The sequence below is a fragment of the Lepidochelys kempii genome, chromosome 1 (assembly GCF_965140285.1).
Source record: "Lepidochelys kempii isolate rLepKem1 chromosome 1, rLepKem1.hap1, whole genome shotgun sequence".
NCBI lineage: Eukaryota > Metazoa > Chordata > Testudines > Cheloniidae > Lepidochelys > Lepidochelys kempii.
In genome coordinates this window covers 157,148,308-157,171,652 of record NC_136380.1, presented here as the reverse complement: position 1 = coordinate 157,171,652, position 23,345 = coordinate 157,148,308, and the positions used below count along the sequence as shown (strand labels likewise).

General features: G+C 40.6%; 1 protein-coding gene across 5 annotated transcripts in view; it reads left to right on the top strand.

Moving 5' to 3' along the window:
* The window catches only part of TRAPPC10 (trafficking protein particle complex subunit 10), a 102,280-nt gene extending 80,773 nt beyond the window's left edge, over positions 1 to 21,507 (top strand). For 3 of the 5 annotated variants that reach the window (XM_073359195.2, XM_073359203.2, XM_073359213.2), the window contains 4 exons: positions 313 to 483; positions 6,429 to 6,606; positions 11,022 to 11,216; positions 18,132 to 21,507. In XM_073359195.2, coding sequence (XP_073215296.2) covers positions 313 to 483; positions 6,429 to 6,606; positions 11,022 to 11,216; positions 18,132 to 18,370 — 783 coding nt within the window. In that variant the 3' untranslated portion in view covers positions 18,371 to 21,507. Of the gene's footprint in view, positions 1 to 312; positions 484 to 3,578; positions 4,883 to 6,428; positions 6,607 to 9,040; positions 9,194 to 11,021; positions 11,217 to 18,131 lie in introns of those variants that run through there. The other 2 variants (XR_012160710.2, XM_073359227.2) reach the window with 2 other exon arrangements.
* The last annotated feature ends 1,838 nt before the right edge of the window (positions 21,508 to 23,345 follow it).

The following is a 23,345-nucleotide window of genomic DNA, read 5'->3' as shown; positions in this document are numbered from 1 at the left end:
CAGCAAACTTAATAAATAAATAAACTTTTTTATATTTACTCTTCCCAAAAAAAAGTGTCATGCCTGAAATACTGATTCTGGCAATGAAACTTTTCCCTTCTCATTGTAACAATCTGGGCCAGTACATGTCTGGGGATTTTAGATTGTGAGAACTGTAAAATGGTTATTTCATGGATTGATGCATGTATAAATATAATAAAAGGTCTGGTAGTAGTGTATATAACAAGACTGTGTGTTCATTAGACTAGCAGTATAGAAAGCTCCTGATATTAAGACATGAGTTCATACTATGGATGAATAATTTTCTTTCAGCACATATACAGTAAGCAGTCAGTATTCTTTGTATGGGAATTGAAGTGGACAAAAGAACTTCCCCCCTCTTTGCAGTGCCAGTTTTCGGTTAGCTTCTCTCCAGATACCTCTGAAGAGCAGTCATTTTCCTTGAAGCCGTACACTTATGAATTCCAAGTGGAAAATTATTTTGTAAGTATTTTTATCTACATATTGTGTACCTTAGACTTAACGGGGGGAAGGAAGAATCTGTTTGGGTGATGGGAAGTCCAGGGATAGGTCTCTGTTAACTATAATTTATTTGATTGCACATGTCCATTCCACTTCAGGTGTTTGCATGCCCAGTGCACTGGAGCTGGAGAATTTTTACCCACACTGGTAGGAGCATGCAACCTCCACATGCTACTAGCTGATGGCATAAAGGGCAGAGCTGCTCCTACCATTCCGTCAGTTCCTTCTCACTACCTGTGGTCAAAAGAAAAGGAGTACTTGTGGCACCTTAGACTATTTAGTCTCTAAGGTGCCACAAGTACTCCTTTTCTTTTTGCGAATACAGACTAACACGGCTGTTACTCTGATACCTGTGGTCAGTAGCGAGTGTGTCTCTCATCTCACAACTTTTCCTTTTCTCACAAAAAACTTTTCTAAACTTTTTGTAAATAGTTTGTATAGTTAATGGTACTTGTTTTTTTCCTTTTTTATTGCTATTTTGAATTTTTGCTTTGCCTCAGAACCAGGGCATGCCTAAGTCCCTGGGATTTAAGCACTGCTCTGGCTAATAAATCTGACTAGTATGGGGTGGTATGGCTAAATTTTTATGTACAAACTTACTTTCACTTGGCCTAGTCAGGATCAGGCAAGGATTACTGAATCTGGTAGCCAGAACCTCACTTCAGGTGGCCTTGGCTGATGCAGATTCTGTGACAAGAGTGATGGCATTTACAGTCACAGTGCATCACTTTTCTTAGCTACAGTCATCTGGGATACTAACAGAAGTCCAGTAGATGACTGAGGATCTTCCTTTTGAGGGCTGTAACTTGTCTTCTGGGAAGATGTACAAAATGCTGTGGCTCTACCCTTTTAGGTTTCTGGTGACTTGTATCCCAGAGGAAGCAGTTTCAGACTCTGCACAGACATCTTTTTCTACCCAACAAGGCAGAATGAGCAAATGAACACACCATAGGCTCCAAAGAAGGAGACGACCTCCTTTTGCTTCAACTTCATTGAGACAACCTGTGACATCTAAATAGTCTTATTTGACTCCAAAGGCAAGGCCAAAGTACCACCTTGTCAGTGTCTTAATATCTCCTGTCCTCCCTTTTGCAGACTTTCAAACTTCCTAGGTGCTTGGATGTTTGTTACAACCAATAACTGGTTGCTAAGCACCATAGAAGTGAGAGATGTCTGCAGTTTCTCTGTCCTCCCAGTCCTCCTCCCTCATCTCTCTTCAGGGACCAATCGCACAAGACTGTTGTCATTCAAAAAATAAAATATTATTTACAGCCAGCGGCCATAGAAGAAGACCCTCAACATCAGGGCAAGAGATTCTCTTCCCAATGCTTTGTTATCCCAAAATCCAAGGGAGGCCACAGACCTAATCTAGTTTTGTGGAACCTAAACAAATACATAATGAAGGTTTTGCATGGTTACTAGCCTGTATTATCCTGTACCTAGATCCCAACAATTGGTGTGTTGCCCATAATTTAGGTTGTTTATACGAATGTTTGCATGTCAGCAGAATCTGCATAATTAGTCTGCAGCAGGCTAGTGCCCACATCCCAGTTTACTGCAAACTATCCTTTGTGTAGACAAGCCCTTAAAGGACACTTACTTTCATGTGGCCATTCACCAGAGCCACAAGAGGTTTTTAAGGGTTTGTTGTGATAAGTTCATTATCAATTCTGTCATCCCCTTCAGTCTGTCTTCAGCCTCTCAAGTCTTCACAACATATAGGGAAGTGGTGGTGACACATCTCAGGCGGGCAGGTGGCCAAGTGTTTCCATACCTGGATGATTGGCTAGTTCAGGAAAGATCCAGGCAAACAAGTAGAGGTTAGCATCAAAAAGATCCAGTCCTCCTTTAATTGCTTAGGCCTCTTGATCAAAGAGGGCAAGTTAGTATTGCTGTCCGTGTAGAGGATCGAGTTTATAGGAGCAGGTCTCTACTCCGTCATCCAGTCACCAAGCCAGAGTTCAGGCAATACTAACCTGTGCAAGGACCTCAAGGTCCATCCTTGTACAACAGTAAGGAATTGATGGGACTTCTAGGGCATGTGGCAGCTGGCAGGTACTTGGCTCAGCATGCTATACTTCCACTCGGAAGCATGTGGGGGTGTTTGAAGTCTGTATACCATCCATCTCATCCCCTGCTGGACATATTGACTCAGATACCTGCAAATGTCTCTTGTCATTGCTAGATTGGTGGATGGACCCTGCCAATGTATGCAAAGGGGTCTCTTTTCCCCTGACTCCACCCTCTAGGACTCTGGTCATGGATGCCTTATCCCTCACTTGGGGGACCTCCAGACCCGGAGGGGCTTTGGTCAGATCAGGAATTCTCTTGACACATAAATGTTTGAGAGATGAAAGCAATTCACCTGGTGTGTTGTTTTCCTTCTACAAATCAAAGGATACACTGTGCAAGCTCATGGAAAATGCTGCTGCTAGGTTCTACTTGAACAGGCGACAGGTGCCAAGTCAGATTGCCTTTGCAAGAGGCTGTAGATATCTGGGATCTTTGTATGAGAAATGTTGTCATACTCAATGCTTAACACTTCCAAGGTGTTCAGAACCATGTGGCAGATCATCTCAACAGAACAGTTAACAGGAATTACAGATGGTCCATCAAAACACACATTGCAAAATCCATTTTTCAAGCTTGGGAAAAGTAAGAGAAAGATCTCTTCACTATGTAACTGAAGAGGAAGTGTTCTGTTACATTCTAGAGCAGGTGACAGTCCAGGCTCTATCTCAAGCTATGTCTACAGTACAAAGTAGGTGTGTGATTTCCCCTGCTTGCATACACAGTCATGCTAGCTCTCTTAAGCTAGCTTGACTATAAATAGCAGTGAAAATGCAGCTAAGTCTTGCCTCCATTGCCACTACCTGTGCTACCATGGCCACATCGCTGTTTAACCCCTCACTAGCTTGATGACAGCTAGCATTGCTATGTGTACCTGAGCAGAGGACTCACCCCTAGCTTGTTGTGTAGCTGTAGCCCTCTGCCTTTTTTGTTGTGTAAGGACATGCTGCTGTTTACATGTCTTCCCTATTCCTCTGATTCCAAAGGTGATGATCAAGCTCAGACAGGATCACACTACTCTAATCCTGATGGCTTCAGCCTGGCCTTGACAACATTGGTTCTCAACCTACTGAGTCTTTACAGTCGGGATCCCATGACTCTCCCTCAAGACATGAATATTTTACAGGACCACGGCCAGATGCTGCTTCCCAGTCTTCACATGACCGGTTGATGCTCCGTGGCTAATGCTTGAGGAAACTGCATGTTCCCTAGAGGTTCAGAATATTCTCTAAACAGCGGAAAGCCATCCTCCAGATACGCTTACGTGATGAAGTGGAGATGTTTTTCTCTGTGGTCCCAGCAGCAGGATGGTTACTTCTACAAAGTCCTCTCCTCAGCTTATTCTGAAATACTTACTTTACCTAAAGGAAAAATGGCTCTTCCATCAGCTCCCTGAGAGTTCTCTTGGTGGCATTCCTTCTTCCTATAGAGGATTAAATCTGTGTTTTTCAACTCAATAACTTTCCAATTTCTTAAAAAAAAAAAAAAAAATCAGACTCTTTCCACCTATGAAACCCCATGCCTCCATAAGATCTAAATGTAGTTTTGTCAGCATTAATGGGTCCACCTTTTGAACCTAGGGCTGTTTGTTCATTTTTTGTATCTCCTATCTACTTAACCTTTATTCTGAAGCCTCAGTCTCATAAGGATGAAGAAAAAAGCTCCATGCTTTGGACTGCCACAGGGTGTTTGCCAGTTACCTGGGCAGGACTAAAGCAGTAATGTCCCCATAGCTGTTCATTTCCTTTGCTGATACAATGAAGGGGCAACCTTTCTCTGTGCGGAGAATATCTTCTGGATCTCATCCTGCATACTGCTATGACATTACCAAGGTTGTTCCACCTGAGAGAATTTTAGCTCCAAGAGCACAAGCAGCATTAGCTTAGCTGCATTCCTGTGTCAGATGCCCATCGGTGACACTTGGAGGGATTCAGCTTGGTCATTGGTACATACTTTAACTGAGCTTTATGCTGTCTCCCAAACCTCAAGAGATCATGATAGGTTTGGGAAAGTTGTGTTGCAATCCTTGTTCAGATAGACTCCGAAACCCTCCTCCATTCTGAACCATTTCTGTCTCCCGAAAAGGAATGGACACATGCAATCACTTGAAACAAAAATTGTTACTAACTTGTTCCTTAACTGTTTGAGATGTGTTGCATGTTTCCATTCTACGACTCACCCTTCTTCCCCTCTACACTGGAGTCTCAGCATACTGGATTCTGGTGTGAAGGAACTTAAGGGATGGTCAGAGTGGCTCTGCCCTTTATACCATTGGCTGTCAGCACAAGCATGCAGTGGGTTGTGTGCTGCCCCAACGGGTAGCGCGGGGGGGGGGGGGGGGGGGAATCTCTGGCTTTAGTGCACTGGTTGTGTGCACACCTGAAATGGAATGGATGTGTGCAACGTATCTCAAAGGACAACAGTTACAGAACAGGTAAGGAACCATCTTTTCTGTTGCTTCTTTTTAAAAGACATAAAATGATGTCAGCATCCATTTCACAGCTCAAGACTAGAGATGATGATGAGCCACAAAGATGAAAAATGAGATCATTTAGCTATCATTAACAACATCTTTTCTGAAGAATTTGACTTTCTCCTTCCCTCCTGCCCTGCACAATGGCTTCATGTCACCAAGGGTATTCGACTGAGAAGACTGTACTGAGCTGCTTTCTTCCTGCTAGCTTGATGAGGCCTGCATCAATCAAAATGCCATGGTCAAAAATTCTTTTTGGCTTGCTATTTAAAGAAAGATGTTTGAAAAATCTCACCTTTTCTTGTGACTTCATTTGTGAGCTTTTCTGATGGAATAGTTTGGGTTTCTTTTGGCCTTTATCTTAAGTGCTTCCTCTTTCTCTTCACAATACAAATTCATTGCCTTCTTCATCAATTAGAAAGCTTGACTGGATATAACTCAAAGTTAAATAGTATTAGCAGCAATCTTTGTGTTGGCCTCTCCTTGCCCAGTGAGCAAAACTGACAAACAGTCCCCCATTTGAACCTTTCTTGGGTTTAAACCAGTAAAGTAGGCGTTGCTGACTCTGTCTGAATGTTACGTTAGGTCTTTAGCTGCTTCTGTAAACTGGCTTTAAGCAAAGCTTCAGGGGAGTGTGTTTTGCCTACCCACTTTCAGATGTAACTAGATTTCACTGGTCTCTTGGATCAGCCCAACCCTCCTCTGTTAATTTTTGTTCCCTAAAAATTGGTAATGACCATAACAGCATATTTCCATTAAACTGTTCGGCACCAGTAGTTTTGTAGTAATTAACTTATACTTGCCTCTTTGAATATGTTTGGACTATTAGAAGATCTTGACAGCAAGAATGGTGAAATTCCTTTTTTCTTCAGATTGTGTCTAAAATTAGTAGTATAACAAATGATCACTACTTGTAATTGAGGGCAGGTTTACAATATGGACCTATAGCGGTATAACTGCATTGCTCAGGGGTGTGAAAAATCCTGAAGCAGAACACCCCTGAACGACAGTTATACTGCTCAATCCCCACTTCTCCCCCACCCTCCCGTGTAGACAGTGCTATGTCGACAGGAGAGCTTCTCCCACAGACATAACTACTGCTTCCCGAGAAGGTGGATTAACTACACCAACAGAAGCTGTCCCTTTGGCGGCGTAGCGTATTCATTAAAGCGCTACAGCAGCTGCTGTAGGTTTATACGTGAAGACAATCTCTCAGTCTTGTAATACGGGTTGTAGTATGGCATGGAAGTTAAGTATGAGCTTGTAACTTATATAGTATCTGGTCAGTTTGAATTTATATATAAAAAACATGTTTATATAATTGATTCAGTACTTACAGATCATTATTTTTTCCTCATGCCAGACATTGTATAATGTGAGAGCTCAGATTTTTCCACCGTTGGGGGCAGAGTATTGTAAAACAGGCTCACTCTGCTCTTTGGAGGTGTCAATCACCCGACTCTCTGACCTCTTAGATGTGGATAAAGATGAAGCATTAACGGAATCAGATGGGTACTGCACGACGAAACTTATGTATGAAGGTAGGAATAATGACTATTTTTTCTCCTGTAATTTTTGAGAAATTAATGCAATTCTCATTATTGGTTTTGCTTCTGTCTTGATACTGATATCTGCCACCCTTTCTAATGATCATAATGCAGTCTTGTAGACAAGGTTGGATATTAAAACGTTTGTCATTTATCTGTCTTAAAATAAAAACTAACATAAAAACAGGTTAGAGCATAATTTACTTTTCAAAAATTGTTTCAGTATGGGCAGATATTTGCTTGAGCCTTGAGTAGGCAACAACGTAGGGAATTGTTAGCCGACGGCCAGGGATGTTTGGTGAGGTGCCAGCTATGCCCGTTTATACCATCCGTGACTTTAACCGCTAGGACGCACTGTCCCTTCGCGGCGGGCAGCCCGGGCTAGGCTGACGGATGCCCCAAGGTCCTAACCACCCGTGACTTTAACTGCTAGAGCTCAGAGCTCCTTCGCAGCGGGCAGTCAATACTGACTGACAGGTGCCCCAATGGCAGCACTAAGAGCCTCTCCACACCCGTGACTTTAACTGCTAGTGCTCAGAGCTCCTTCGCAGCGGGCAGCCAGGATTGACTGACAGGTGCCCCAAGAGTTTGCCCCGTGGAGGCGGCACAACTCAACGCTAGGCTCTTAGTACTCTCACCTAATGGCCAGGCTTTAGAGCCAAAACCGCTGAGGTTCTTTAATTGTGTCGGCTGCTTTACAGTAAGCCAGAGAAAACAAGTCAGGCTTATGCATAAATGGTTACCAAAATTTATTAAGCTAGATTCTAATCATGTGGTTACAAAATTGCTAGTGCCTACTTATTTAAATGTAGAGATGTTACACACACAAACAAGTTACAAAACTGAAGCCACAATCCCAAAGAAAGAAAACAAAGTATAGAGCTCTATTTCAAAATATGTGTACACTAAAGATAGGAGATCAGGTGTGGGTGCTTCTTACCCTCCTTGCATCTCTCGATTCCAGCGGCGCCAAGTCAGGATCGGTCACTCAATTCCGCGGAAAGACGAATAAGGGACAAGGCTTAGGGACCCTCTTAGCTGCAGAAGCCTTGGGAGGCTGTCACTTATCTGACCAGCAGATAAATAGTGAAAAGCACTCAAAAATCATGGTGCTGTAGGTCCCCTACTTATACCTCTGTACTCCTTTATTCTCTTTCTCCTTTCTTATGCCAAATTGAGGTTGGTCTGTCTGGGTGACGCCAGCTTTCGCAAGAGTAGTTTACACTTGCAAAGGAGAGAAACAATAAGTTTCGACTACTGGACATTTCTTTTATCAGGGTAAATATTTTCCCACCTAGGATGTTGGTGTGTGTGCATCACCCTATTTAGTAGGGGCTAAGAGCCATGTCTGTCACAGGGCCTCTGCCTGCTGTGAGCTTAATCGTTGTATCTGTTCCCAGAGGCACATTGTAGCAGTACACCTGTGCTTTTCACAGCTTCAAAGGCTGTGCTGGAATATATGTTAAGTGCCCTGTTCCGGCTTCCTCCTGTGTTTCCAGCAATGCTGGTCTGAGGGGGGGGGGGGGGGGGGGCTGGCTGGCTGGCTACAGGAATAGATATTTAAAGCTCCCCTAATGCAATTTTCTCACTTCAGTCTCACTCCATCTGTTCCCATGCACTTCTAGTTTCCTTCCTTCCCTGAACTGTAATTAAGGATAAGATTTTTGTCACTGAGATCAGATTCCATGACTTTCAGAGACCTCTGTGACACTATCCTCTTCAACTTCAGCCCTGGGGTAGTGCGCCGCCGCCGCCCCCCCTCCCACACACAGTTCTCTGCCGCTGCTGGGAGTGGGGCCTGGAGCTCTCAGCTGCTGTGGGCAGGCCCTGGGCACAGCTCTCAGCCACCACAGGGGGGCCTGCAGCTCTCTATCCAGCACATGTAGGTCAATGAGTCTCAAGGCCTTCCTGCCTAGTGATGACTCTGCCACACCTGCCTTCTCTGCGGGCCCACTCCTTAATTTCTGCTTGGCCCAGGGAGTCTAACCAGGGCCCTGGGTAACATGGACAACACAAAAGTCACACATCTCCTAAAAGTAGGGGTTTACAGCACTTTGTTCATTTTTGTTTGCTGCTGTTTTCTTAATTTTGCCACTTTATTTGAAATAAGACTAAGTGCTGAGCAGAGCAGTACCCTAAAACTTTCCATGAAAATGGAGGCAAGATGTTTTATACATCATTCGATGTACCTGTTGATTTTGAGAGGGTAGCTGTGATAAGCATCTTGAAAGTACAACTTATCAGCACAAATGAGGCATTAAAAGTGGTTGAAGATAAAAATTTTTAAAAAGCAGAAAACTTACTGTTCTTTAATACCAAGAGTGAGAAGCAGATTTGAGAGAAATGAAATGTTCAAATTAACAGAAGACTTCTCTGCTGCAAATATCCCCCTGCCTGCCCTTGACAATCCAAAACTGATGTTTTTTAGAGAGCAAAGTAGGTGTTCTACCAAGCGCAGATCAACTTAGAAAGTTTTAGCTACCCAAAGAGTTTGACTGTTACACTGAAGAATTAAAGGAAAAGTTGCACACCTGTAAAGGAATTGTCACTGAGCAGATGAAACTACCAGTGCTGAAGACAGGTATGTGTTTAACATTCTTGCCATCCCCATCCCAACAAGCAGTGAAAATGCAAGTACTTCAGATGCAGGTAATCACAAGCTGGATATATTTTTGTTAGTGTGAAGTTTTGGAAGCAGTCAATTTTAAAACAGTCAGCAATGCAATATGGGAAAATGAAAACTTTGCAATACCATTTGATCGCATCTCTGCATTTGTGACTGATAATGCCACATACATGGGGAAAGCTTGGGATCGAGGTTTGAAACCTTTGTTTTTAAATTCTGTACACCTTATGTGTATGGCATGTTTGCTTAACCTTGTGGATGCTCTATGGAGGAAGATACTTTTGAGACTAAATTATTTAGTTGTGGCTGTAAAACATACTTTCACTACCTGCCCTGCCAGAAAAGCCTGGTTCCGTATATTTCTAATGGAAATAGGGAAAAGTCCTTCCATCCCACCGACCTCAGTAATAAACAGATGGAACAGCTGGTTCAGTGTAGCCTTTATCACATGGAACACACTAAAGATTGTTTAATTTTTTTAGTGAGGAGAATGGTTGTAGCAGTAGTTGAAGTGTTAAAGAGATTGTGGATCTTTGCCTATCCACAGCAGTTATTGAAGAACTCCAGGCTGTAAAAGAGTTTGCACCCCGAATCATAAACACGCTTACAGCTATGAAAGCCCACAGTTTGCGCTCATCAAGTCTCAAATGACATGTGTGATCTTGTGATGTGGGCAGAGAGTTGCTCTGAAACTTGCTGACCACCAACAGCAAAAACGGCACTCTTGGAAAGCTCAAAAAAATGGTCCTACTTGGACACTGACTCAACCTCCTGCTTTTGCCAATCTGCTGCCACTTTCTTCAGTACATGCAGTGTATTGGAGCCAAATCAAACAAAACATGTTGACATTCATGAGACCACAGTATTTGAAAATATGCCATTGTTTGATGACAACGTTCCAGCCTAGAGAGAATATTGGGCTTACTGCAGAGCAGTGCAAGAATTGAAGAATGAGGACGTTTCTAGTTCTGGAGAAGCATGATGGCCAGATTTCCAGCTCTGCTTAGCAGTACCAGTCAACAGCATAGACCCCAAAAACGCCATCTCATCTTATAAAAAATGTGCTTGGGGACAACAGACACTGCATAAAGAATAGCAATCTGTCTATGTATAACTTGTTATGTCAGAATTGCAACAGTGTGAAATAGGGTCTTGAAAAAGAATGTTATTTTTGTTCTGTAGTTTTTTTGTTTGAAAAATGATTTCACAATATGCATATAGAATCTCGAAATAGTTTACAATGTCAACAAGCGAAAGCTATTGCATCAATGTTGCTTGTCTCATGTAAATGTTACACAGTAATATTTTGTTAAATATTACACATTTTTTATGACCACACCATGATTTTGTTCATTTTTGCCATGACTGTTCCATGAATCTTGCCTAATTTTACCACGACACAATCTTATCCATACCTATAATACATTGAATGTAAATAAAAATAAAGTAAACCAAGCAAAATCCCTACCCTGTTTAGGGAGGGGTGGGCGGGAAAGAGGGAACCGGAAACAAAAGCAGATATCGTAGAACTAATATGACTCTGGTGAAAAATCACTCTGCTTTTATGAGAGATCCCTTTCCCCTACCCTGTGTCTATTTAAATTGCAAGCTGTTTGGGATAGGACTATCTTACTCAGTATGGTCATTGGCACAATAGGGCTATGGGGTCCCTGGGCACTGCTGCAAAACAAAACAAAAATACTTTAAATGTATGTAGAAGCATAACTAATTTCTTTTCAGAAATTTTTTCATTTCATAGCATTTTCTCTCTACTCTTTTTCAGTTGTTGACAACAGTAGTAACTGGGCAGTCTGTGGAAAAAGCTCAGGGGTAATATCTATGCCTGTAGCAGCTCAAGCAACTCACAAAGTGCACATGGAAGTGATGCCACTTTTTGCTGGATACCTCCCCTTTCCTGATGTCAAACTATTTAAATACCTCCCTCATCATTCTGCTCACTCCATGCAACTTGATGCTGGTAAGGCTGTCTTGAATATGTGACCACATAGAAAACCTGGTTTATAGAAATGGCACTCTATTTCTTTGGCTGTCCTGTTTTTAAAGCAGAACAAAGCTCAAAGTAATGAAACCCATTCTTGATGTAATTCTGTTCCAGATTCATTGTTTTTGTTACTTTTCATTGACAGCTGTTTGTCATTTTCAAAACAGGGCACTGATTTAATGAGAATAAAAGTGAGAGATTACTTCAAACTTTAAATTCTGAGTATAGCTTTAGTCTGTAACAAGGAACACTAACCAGAAAATATTGTGGTTTTTTTTTTAATTTTATGTAACCTTTAAGATTGTTCAATATTTTAGGCGTTGACTATCATGGAGTTAAAATGCATCATCATTACAAATTAACAAACTCAGGGAGTTAGTAGGTAAGATGCCATGGGAAGCAAGTCTAGGGAGAAAAACCGTTCAAGAGAGTTGGCAGTTTTTCAGAGACACTATTAAGGACACAAGCAAACTATCTCACTGCATAGGAAAGATAGGAAGTATGGCAAGAAACCACACTGGATTAACCAGGAGATTTTTAATCTGAAATTCAAGAGTCCTACAAAAAGTAGAAACTAGGTCAAATTACAAAGGAGGAATATAAAAAACACAAGTATGTAGGGACAAAATTAGGCCAATGCACAAAATGAGATCAAACTAGCTAGAGACTTAAAGGGTAACAAGAAAACATTCTACAAAAACATTAGAAGCAAGAGGAAGACCAAAGACAGGGTAGGCCTATTACTCAGTGGGGGGGATGGGGGAACGATAACAGAAAATGTGGAAATGGCAGAAGTGCTAAATGACTTTTTTTGTTTTGGTTTTCACCAAAAAGGTTAGGGACGTCCAATCACTACTAGCCTCTGTTTGCCAGAAGCTGGGAATGGGCGACAGGATGGATCACTTGATGATTACCTGTTCTGTTCATTCCCTCTGAAGCACCTGGCATTGGCCACAGTCTGAAGACAGGGTATTGTGCTAAATGGACCTTTGGTCTGACCGAGTATGGCCATTCTTATGTCTAACATTGATCATTTTACTGGCATTCACTGAGTCTAAAATAGGGAAAGAATAAGTTAAGAATTACTTAGATAAGTTAGATGTCTTCGAGTCACCAGGGTCTGATGAAATACATCCTAGAATACTCAAGGAGCTGACTGAGGAGATACCTGAGCCATTAGCGATGATCTTTGAAAAGTCATGGAAGACAGGAGAGATTCCAGAGGACTGGAAAATGGCAAATATAGTGCCCATCTATAAAAGGGGAAATAAGGACAACGCAGGAATTACAGACCAGTCAGCTTAACTTCAGTCCCTGGGAAAATAATGGAGCAAATAACTTTAAGCAATCAATTTGCAAACACCTAGAAGATAAGGTGATAAGTAACAGTCAGCATGGATTTGTCAAGAACAAAGTGTCAAACCTAATAGCTTTTTTTTGACAGGGTAACAAGCCTTGTGGAAAGGGGGGAAGCAATAGACCTAGTATATCTTGACTTTAGTAAGGCTTTTGTTACTGTCTCGCATGACCTTCTCATAAAGAAATGAGGGAAATACAACCTATATGGAACTACTATAAGGTGGGTTCATAACTGGTTGGAAAACTGTTCCCAGAGAGTAGTTATCAGTGATTGACAGTCAAGTTGGAAGGGCATATCGAGTGGGGCCTGGAAGGATCAGTTCTGGGTGTGGTTCTGTTCAATATCTTCATCAGTGATTTAGATAATAACATAGAGAGTATGCTTATAAAGTTTGCAGACAATAACAAGCTAGGAGGATGGGATTAAATTCAAAATGATCTGGACAAACTGGAGAAATGGTCTGAAGTTGGGCTGTCAAGCTATTAAAAAAAAAAAAATCATACTTCCGCTGTTAAGCAATAATAGAATACCATTTATTTAAAGATTTTTGGATGTTTTCTACTTTTTCAATTATGATTTAAATTACAACACAGAATACAAAGTGTACAGTGCTCACTTTATATTGATTTTTTATTACAAATATGTGCACTGTAAAAAACAAAAGAAATAGTATTTTTTCAGTTCACCTAATACAAGTACTGAAGTGCAATCTTTATCGTGAAAGTTGAACTTACAAATATAGAATTAAGTACAAAAAACGCTGCATTCAAAAATAAAACCAATATAAAATTTTAGAGCCTACGAGTCCACTCAGTCCTCTTTCTTGCTCAGCCAATCGCTCAAAGAAGTTTGTGTACATTTATCAGAGATAATGCTGCCCACTTCTTGTTTACAATCTCACCTGAAAGTGAGAACAGGTGTTCAAGTGGCACTATTGTAGCCAGCGTTGCAAGATATTTGTGTCAGATGTGCTAAAGTTTCATATGTCCCTTCATGCTTCAACCACCATTCCAGAGGACATGTGTCCATGCTGATGATGGGTTCTGCTCAATAACAATCCAAAGCAGTGTGGACGGACGCATGTTCATTTTCATCATCTGAGTCAGATGCCACCAGCAGAAAGTTGATTTTCTTTTTTGGTGGTTCGGGTTCTGTAGTTTCCGCATCAGAGTGCTGCTCTTTTAAGACTTTGAAAGCATGCTCCACACCTCATCCCTCTCAGATTTTGGAGGGCACTTCAGATTCTTAAACCTTGGGGCGAGTGCTGTAGCTATCTTTAGAAATCTCACATTGGTACCACCTTTGCATTTTGTCACATCTTCAGTGAAAGCATTCTTAAAACGAACAACATATACTGGGTCATTGTCCGAGACTGCTGTAACATGAAATGTGGCAGAATGTGGGTAAAACCACAGAGCAGGAGACAAATTTTCCCCCAAGGAGTTCAGTCACAAATTTAATAAACGCATTACTTTTTTAATGAGCGTCATCAGCCAGGAAGTTTGTCCTCTGAAATGGTGGCCGAAGCATGAAGGGGCATACAAATGTTTAGCATATCTGGCATGTAAAGTACCTTGGAATGCTAGCTACAAAAGTTCCATGCAAACGCCTGTGTTCGCTTTCAGTTGACATAGTAAATAAGAAGCAGGCAGCATTAACTCCAGTAAATGTAAACAAATTTGTTTCTTAGCGATCGGCTGAACAAGAAGTAGAACTGAGTGCACTTGACAGGTTTCAGAGTAACAGCCATGTTAGTCTGTATTCACAAAAAGAAAAGGAGTACTTGTGGCACCTTCGAGACTAACCAATTTATTTGAGCATGAGCTTTCGTGAGCTACAGCTCACTTCATCGGATGCATACCGTGGAAACTGCAGCAGACTTTATATACACACAGAGATCATAAAACAATACCTCCTCCCACCCCACTGTCCTGCGGGTAATAGCTTATCTAAAGTGATCATCAAGTTGGGCCATTTCCAGCACAAATCCAGGTTTTCTCACCCTCCACCCCCCCACACACACAAACTCACTCTCCTGCTGGTAATAGCCCATCCAAAGTGACAACTCTCTACACAATGTGCATGATAATCAAGGTGGGCCATTTCCTGCACAAATCCAGGTTCTCTCACCCCCATACACACACAAACTCACTCTCCTGCTGGCAATAGCTCATCCAAACTGACCACTCTCCAAGTTTAAATCCAAGTTTAACCAGAACGTCCGGGGGTGGGAGGGTAGGAAAAAACAAGGGGAAATAGGCTACCTTGCATAATGACTTAGGCACTCCCAGTCTCTATTTAAGCCTAAATTAATAGTATCCAATTTGCAAATGAATTCCAATTCAGCAGTTTCTCGCTGGAGTCTGGATTTGAAGTTTTTTTGTTTTAAGATAGCGACCTTCATGTCTGTGATTGCGTGACCAGAGAGATTGAAGTGTTCTCCAACTGGTTTATGAATGTTATAGTTCTTGACATCTGATTTGTGTCCATTTATTCTTTTACGTAGAGACTGTCCAGTTTGACCAATGTAAATGGCAGAGGGGCATTGCTGGCACGTGATGGCATATATCACATTGGTGGATGTGCAGGTGAACGAGCCTCTGATAGTGTGGCTGATGTTATTAGGCCGCCACTAGCCGTCGTCACCTTCAGCCCCCAACTAAAACCCCTCCAACGCATTATTAAGGATCTACAACCTATCCTAAAGGATGACCCAACACTCTCACAAATCTTGGGAGATAAGCCAGTCCTTGCTTACAGACAGCCCCGCAACCTGAAGCAAATACTCACCAACAACCACATACCACACAACAGAACCACTAACCCAGGAACTTATCCTTGCAACAAAACCCGTTGCCAACTGTGCCCACATCTATTCGGGGGACACCATCACAGGGCCTAATAACATCAGCCACACTATCAGAGGCTCGTTCACCTGCACATCCACCAATGTGATATATGCCATCACGTGCCAGCAATGCCCCTCTGCCATGTACATTGGTCAAACTGGACAGTCTCTACGTAAAAGAATAAATGGACACAAATCAGATGTCAAGAACTATAACATTCATAAACCAGTTGGAGAACACTTCAATCTCTCTGGTCACGCAATCACAGACATGAAGGTCGCTATCTTAAAACAAAAAAACTTCAAATCCAGACTCCAGCGAGAAACTGCTGAACTGGAATTCATTTGCAAATTGGATACTATTAATTTAGGCTTAAATAGAGACTGGGAGTGGCTAAGTCATTATGCAAGGTAGCCTATTTCCCCTTGTTTTTTCCTACCCCCCCTCCCCCGGACGTTCTGGTTAAACTTGGATTTAAACTTGGAGAGTGGTCAGTTTGGATGAGCTATTGCCAGCAGGAGAGTGAGTTTGTGTGTGTATGGGGGTGGGGGGGTGAGAGAACCTGGATTTGTGCTGGAAATGGCCCACCTTGATTATCATGCACATTTGTAGGGAGAGTGGTCACTTTGGATGAGCTATTACCAGCAGGATAGTGAGTGTGTGTTTTCTGGAGGGGGGTGAGAGAACCTGGATTTGTGCAGGAAATGGCCCACCTTGATTATCATGCACGTTGTGTAGAGAGTTGTCACTTTGGATGGGCTATTACCAGCAGGAGAGTGAGTTTGTGTGTGTATGGGGGTGGAGGGTGAGAAAACCTGGATTTGTGCTGGAAATGGCCCAACTTGATGATCAACTTAGATAAGCTATTACCCGCAGGACAGTGGGGTGGGAGGAGGTATTGTTTCATGATCTGTGTGTATATAAAGTCTGCTGCAGTTTCCACGGTATGCATCCGATGAAGTGAGCTGTAGCTCACGAAAGCTCATGCTCAAATAAATTGGTTAGTCTCTAAGGTGCCACAAGTACTCCTTTTCTTTTTTCTGAGTGCACTTGTAGGCTCTAAAGTTTTACATTGTTTTGTTTTTGAGTGCAGTTATGTAACAAAAAAAATCTACATTTGTAAATTGCACTTTCACAACAGATTGCACTACAGTACTTGTGTGAGGTGATTTGAAAAATACTACTTTATTTTTACAGTGCAAATATTTGTAATAAAAATATAAAGTGAGCACCATACACTTTGTATTCTGTGTTGTAATTGAAATCAATATAATTGATGTAGAAAAACATCTAAAATATTTAATACATTTCAATTGGTATTCTATTGTTTAACAGCATGACTAGAAATGTGATTAATTTTTTAAATCACAATTATTTTTTTTTGAGTTAATTGCATGAGTTAACTGAATAATCGACAGCCCTAGTCTGAAGTAAATAGGATGAAATTCAATAAGGACAAATGCAAACTACTCTACTCTAGGAAGGAACAATAAGTTACGCGTACGTACGTAAATGACTGCCTAGGATGTAGGACTGCAGAATGGGCACTATGGGTCATAGTGGATCATAAGCTAAATATGAGTTAACAGTGTAACACTATTGCAAAAAAAGCAAACCTCATTCTGGGATATATTAGCAGGAGTGTTGTAAGCAAGACATGAGAAGTAATTCTTCCGCTCTTCTGATTAGGTCTCAACTGTAATATTGTGTCCAGTTCTGGGCGCCACATTTCAGGAAAAATGTGGACAAATTGGAAAGTCCAGAGAAAAGCAACAAATATGATTAAAGGTCTAGAAAACAAAACCTATGAGGAAAAATTAGGTTTGTTTAGTGTGGAGAAGAGAAGACTGAGAGAAGACATAAGTTTTCAAGTGCATAAAAGGTTGTTACAAAGAGGAGGGAGAAAAATTGTTCTTAATCTCTGAGGATATGACAAGAAACAATGGGCTTAAATTGCAGCAAGGGTGGTTTAGGTTGGACATTAGGGAAAACTTCCTGACTGTCCAGGTGCACTGGAATAAATTGCCTAGCGAGGTTGTTGGATTGCAATCCATGGAGATTTTTAAGAGCAGGTTAGACAAACACCTGTCAGGGTATTATTTGTCTAGATAATACTTTGTCCTGCCATGAGTGCAGGGGACTGAACTAGATGATTTATCGAGGTCCCTTCCAGTCCTATGATTCTATAACGGTACTTGAATGTTGAAATCCTAGGATGTTGGCTTGCAAGCAGACTACAGGCACATGGAAAACACTTACATTCACTCTTATCTGAATTAGCCTTTTTCTGAAATTTCTCCCAGTGGGTGAAGCATTAGTGTAGACAAGTTACTGGCAGTCCCTGGCATATAGACCAGCTCTGAGGAGGTGTAGAACTTTCTAGTTAAAACACCAGGGCCTTCTGGAGCCTTCTGTAATCTAGCACTTCCACCATTTTTTTCACAATAGTGAAGCTGCACCCGTGATGGCAATAGTGAAAAACCTAAAATAAAATCTATATAGCCTGTATGGCCAGAGAGGGTGACAAGCGGTCATGATTGTTGCTAGGATGCTCAAGTCTTTGTTTTGTCCTCACCAATGAGTAGTAATGCCAGTGCTGCAGTGCAGTCAAACCACAACATTTTAATTAAGTTACTTTATTAATTCATTTCATAGAATGGTTGGTTGTGTTTTTTTTAACAGACAGTTGGATTGAAAATGATAACCTCTCTGTGGACAAGAATATGGATGATCAGGCTGACAACAGTAGCATAAAGAGTAGAGGCAGTTTGCATTCGGCAGCCAGCGGGGAACATAAAGGTCTGCCAATGCCCCGTCTACAATCCTTTTCACCTGGTCAGGTCTTCAACTCCAGCATGAGCATGCAAATCCTTGTCATTCCCACCAAGGATGACCATGTTCTGGAAGTCAATATCACATGATGACTAAATATAAATAAACAAGGAAAACAAAAACCATTAGAGACTTGATATGAATGCACTTTAATAGATCATAACCTGATTATTCTCCATTGTAACATTCTGATTTAAATCAGACCTATGGCAACTCAACGCTGATTGGCCATGGAAGCATCAAACAATTTGATCAATTTAAATATACAGTGGAGGTTGTCAACTAGTTTATATTGCTACTTTAGTATGTTTTGTGTAAAATGATTTTCTGTTTTTTCCCTTCAATCGCATCCTGCTGGTAAAGTCAAGATGCTTGCTGCAGTTGGTCTGTTATTTATGTTACTGGAGTATCCTCCAGATCTGCTGTTTTCTTTTAAAGTAGTCAGATTTCTGTTCACACAAATGTTTCAGGTTGACATACAGTAAGCCTTGCAATGTGGCTATTAAAGACTCAAATGTGTGCCTTTCTAGTCACACGACTGTCTGGTTTCCTGGACCAGGGTAGCTTTCTAGATTTCTAAAGAATAGGGTGAGTGATTCTGAATCCCACAGCATCTAGAAGAGTTTAAAAATTATATATATATTTTTCCTGAAGACTTGCTTAACCTCTTCAGTGCCTTGGGACATATGAATTATTTGCCCATATAAGCCCTTTTGAATCATACCAAGACATTCATTTAAGTCAGACCTTTTAAAAGGCGTGGCCCTTGATATGAACAATAGCATGGCATGTAAGTGGTTAAGTTTGGAATAAATGTTCATGGGATCATCATTTTCCCCCAGAGATATTTAAGTAATGAGAAGCAAGTAGCATTAGACCAGCTAGGTAACTTTTTTTATTAAATACTAGCTCATTTTTTAAAAACCAAAGTCTGTTCCTTCTGACTCCCTGGCCCTAATTAGTGTTTACTGTTATGGACTCTGGAGCAATATATATTTTTGCACCTTAATCCTAGTTTTCTGAAAGTAAATGTCACTTAAAGATTACTTTACTCTTTCCATTCTCATTACGGGGAAGGATTAAGGTCCTAGAATTGAACCTCTTCTGGTCCAGCAAACTGCAGTCATACCCTACCAACTGATTATTTTTCAGTTGTAAATTTTATTGTATATATGGTTGATTATTTAAACAAAAGTCTAAACTAACTGATGTCTGTGTATAAGTTGCACCAAAAATCAAGGAGAAAATAAATGTGTGTTTTTATTGGTGTGAAAGTCACAGCTTGTAAATAAGTGTGGTGTTTTAAACCTTTTCCAGTTCTCAAAAGCTCTGTATTTTTGTATATATGTATTTCACTGAAATTCACTGGTAAAGTCTTTGGGAGGGGAAAAAAAATCAGTGTAAACTGATACACGATTCCAGCAGATATGTGGCCTCTTGGTGAAAAACCTGTACAATGCGAATCTTAAAGGAATAATAGGAATCCTCTGCAGTTGTTTCCGTAGGTTCTTAATATTTAAGTATAGAGGAACACAGAACAAAGAAAAATCCAAATATTTAAACTATCTTCAGTCTGATTTTTTTTATCTTGCAGTGTTCAGGGTTTTTTTACTTGTTCGTGACTCCTTTTCTTATGCTTTGAAATTCACTCAGACTTGGATGATGCAATCATCAGTTTATTGGGATTTTTTGTTCTTTAGCTAGGAGAAGGTAAGTAACTAACTTAAAGGTTTTCCATAAATCTGCCAAAAATATTTGATCTACAATGAATTGAATTTAAAATTAATAAAACTCATTCAATTTGCCACGTGAACTACAACCTTAAAGTGGTAGTTGCTCTGCTGATTTTTCCTTTCTTTAGCATCATGAACTTCTTTTGTAGTTTTCTGAGTAGCTACAGTCTATTGCATATATAAGAATCAAAAACGTGGAGGAGGGATCAACAAAAACAACCTGAGTGAACAGTCAGCTGTCCTAATTTTTGCTTCTCACTGAGGGAAAACAAGTTATACAGTCTGTATACACTGGGATCTCCCCTACACTACAAAATCAACCTGAATTGCCATCCTGCACTGACCTCTACTGAAGCAAGAGTGACTGTTAGAGTTCAAAAATGCATTCTGATAATGTAAGCTACTTGGTTTCTAATTGAGTTCCCAGGTAAAAACTTTATTTGCATTTAAGTGGTTGGTATTTTGTGTGCCATTGTTTTAAAACAGGAAAATGTTTCAGTATAAATGTGACATCTAAACAATCAACTTTCATCACAAAAACTACCACAAAGGCTAAGTCTAATTATTACTACTTAGAGGCAAGACTTCTGCATATAGGATGGATGAAGTAGGTTGGTTTTCTACTTAGGAAAATTTGCAGATGTAGAATAATTGTGAAGCAAAGTGACAATGTGTGTAACTGAAGATACAGATAAGCTATATATACTTATCTGTCAAACATTGTAAATACTATCAAATGTAAAAAAGAGGTATAATTTTTGTGAATGTCACAGTTTTGTGTGACTGGAAAGATTATAACTCTCATCGTTTCCTCCTGCTAATATGGAAATTGTTACACTTTAACGTGAGATTGTAACTTTCTACCTGCAGTTGTATAAAGTCCCATTGTCAAGGCACTCTACACAGGAAAATATCCCATACTAAATATTTGTCAATAAAAATAAACATATAAAAGAGAAATGAGGATAGGATCTCCTGATAAACTATTCCTCATTTTTTCTTTTGTTTTTAAACTCAGGTTATGTGAAAGTAAGTGAAGAAATAAAACCATCCTCTTTGAAAGGGAATGGAAAAGAAATTGGAGAATGAGTAAACATCTTGTATTAATCTAAATATTTTACTTAGACCAAGGTTGCTAAAATATAATTAGATGTGCTAGTACAAAGCCTTGTCTTTATTCCATCTTCTTTCTGTGAAGGAATGCCCTTTCTTTGTGGAATTTATACTTAGACTATTTTAATCCAGATAAAACCCAAAGTATCATTTAGTATGGATGGCTGCTGGGATTCTTTGACTGGAAAAGGTGACAAGTTAGTGACTTTGACACTGCGGGTATTATGATTAATTCCGTTTTCTTGGTTTACTATTAAATCATTTTCACATTGTTCTGTAATGTGTATATATATTGTTAGACTAAACACAAATTGTATTAAGATTGTTTAATGAAAATGTAAGCATTATAATTCTAAAAATATACATGTTTTAAAAAGAAATCCAGATTCTCTGTTGTGATTTCTCACACTTTTGCACTTTAAATAGCAAAGTAATTATAAATCCATTTATGACTATTTCTATTCAGAATGTATACTTCCTCTGATTGGGTTGAAGTAGATTAATATTTTTCCTTTAAGGAAGTCTTAGTTAAATGGGAGGTATTTGAAGCATAACTGTTACAGAAACAAAGCACTGGAGAATAGGCTTCTCCATACATGGGACTCCAATCAGTTATTGCTTTTGCAAGGTGGAAACCCAAGTCTGGAATCTGGGCTGCTGCTTCTCATGTTTCAGGTAACTCCACTGCTAGTACTGAAATGCTAGTCTTTTGGCGCTCATTTAGAGCCCCTTTTACTGCAATGTGTAGTCACTACAGAACAGGCCTGATGCCATTTGCTCCATGGGACCTTCACCATCACTTAAGGAAGGAGAGAAGACTTTAAAAGATACAGCCTCTCTCCCCAACCGGCCAGTGGCCAGGTAACCTGTTCTCTGTGGGAGGGGTGGATAAGGTACAGACTCAAAGGTGAGCACAGTGATGTATATAGGAGGGACCAGGCAATTGCTGTATTGCTTTAATTTAATCCTGCTTTAGGAATACTTGTAGATTTCCTGAGCCAGCAGAGTTTTCATATGGTGAGACAAGTCCATCTCTGTTTTGCCTGGGGGTACCATGGTCAGTCATCAGAAAGAGATCTCGCTTTTAGTATGGTGAAGGTCTCTACCATACTTTTGAACATGCTTTTACTTCAAATCACTTTAAACCAGAAGTTCTCAAACCGGGAGTTGGGACCCCTCAGGGGCGTTGCAAGGTTATTACATGGGGGGTCCCATGTACTGTCAGCCTCCACCGCAAACCCTGCTTTGCCTCCAGCATTTATAATGGTGTTACATTAAAAACACTTTAAATATTTTTATATTTAAATATAAAATAGTAAATTTTTATAATAAAAAAATTAATATATTAAATATATTTAAATATATATTTTTATAAGGGGGGGGTCGCACTTAGAGGCATGCTGTGTGAAAGGGGTCACCAGAAGAAAAGTCTGAGAACCCCTGCTTTAAACCATGAGGTGAGGGGGGAATGCAGTCTCTTGCCATTAGTGCCACAAGGTTCTGGAAAGCTCAGCTGGGATGCAAGAGTACTGAGAAAGCTAGTGTGTTGGCTGGAGTGGACTTCATTTCCACTAAGGTGCTGGTGTTCTCTGTCATGGATTTGGGCAGATAGGCTTTGGAAAACAAGATCCTCTCTACACTGGGTTTCCTTACCATGAACATAGGGAGTAGACTGTCAGGGAAATTTTTATTCTTTTCCTTGGTGCTTTGATGTATATTGTCTCTTCTGGTGCATAATTTGAACTCTGGTGGGAGCACGGCCTTAGTTTTGTCTTTGATCATATCTAGACTAAGAAAACAGGTTAAGACATTTCCTAGTGTAGATATGGTCTTGGGGCGTGCTGAGCAAACCCCTCCCATGGGAACAGAGTGGGGCTGACACGTGTCCCCCACCGTAGCGATCTGTGCCACTGACGGGAGCACAACTGCACATACACATCTACTAGACCAGGAGCCATGTTAAAAGACATTAGGATGCGTTGGCATGATTTGTCGTTGATCCATCCGTGCCAGCTGCTCCGCATTGCCCTGTGAACCTCTGTGTGTGTTAGCCGGAAAAATACCGCAACAAATCATCAGTTTATCTATTTAATTGCCCAGATCCTCTTTATTACCCTTTTAAAGTAACTACTCTACTCTTCCCCTTCTCCAGCCCTCTGCAACCCCCCCCCCGTCCTCCCGGAGTTCTCCAAGACAAGGGCGAAGGGGTCTGAGATCG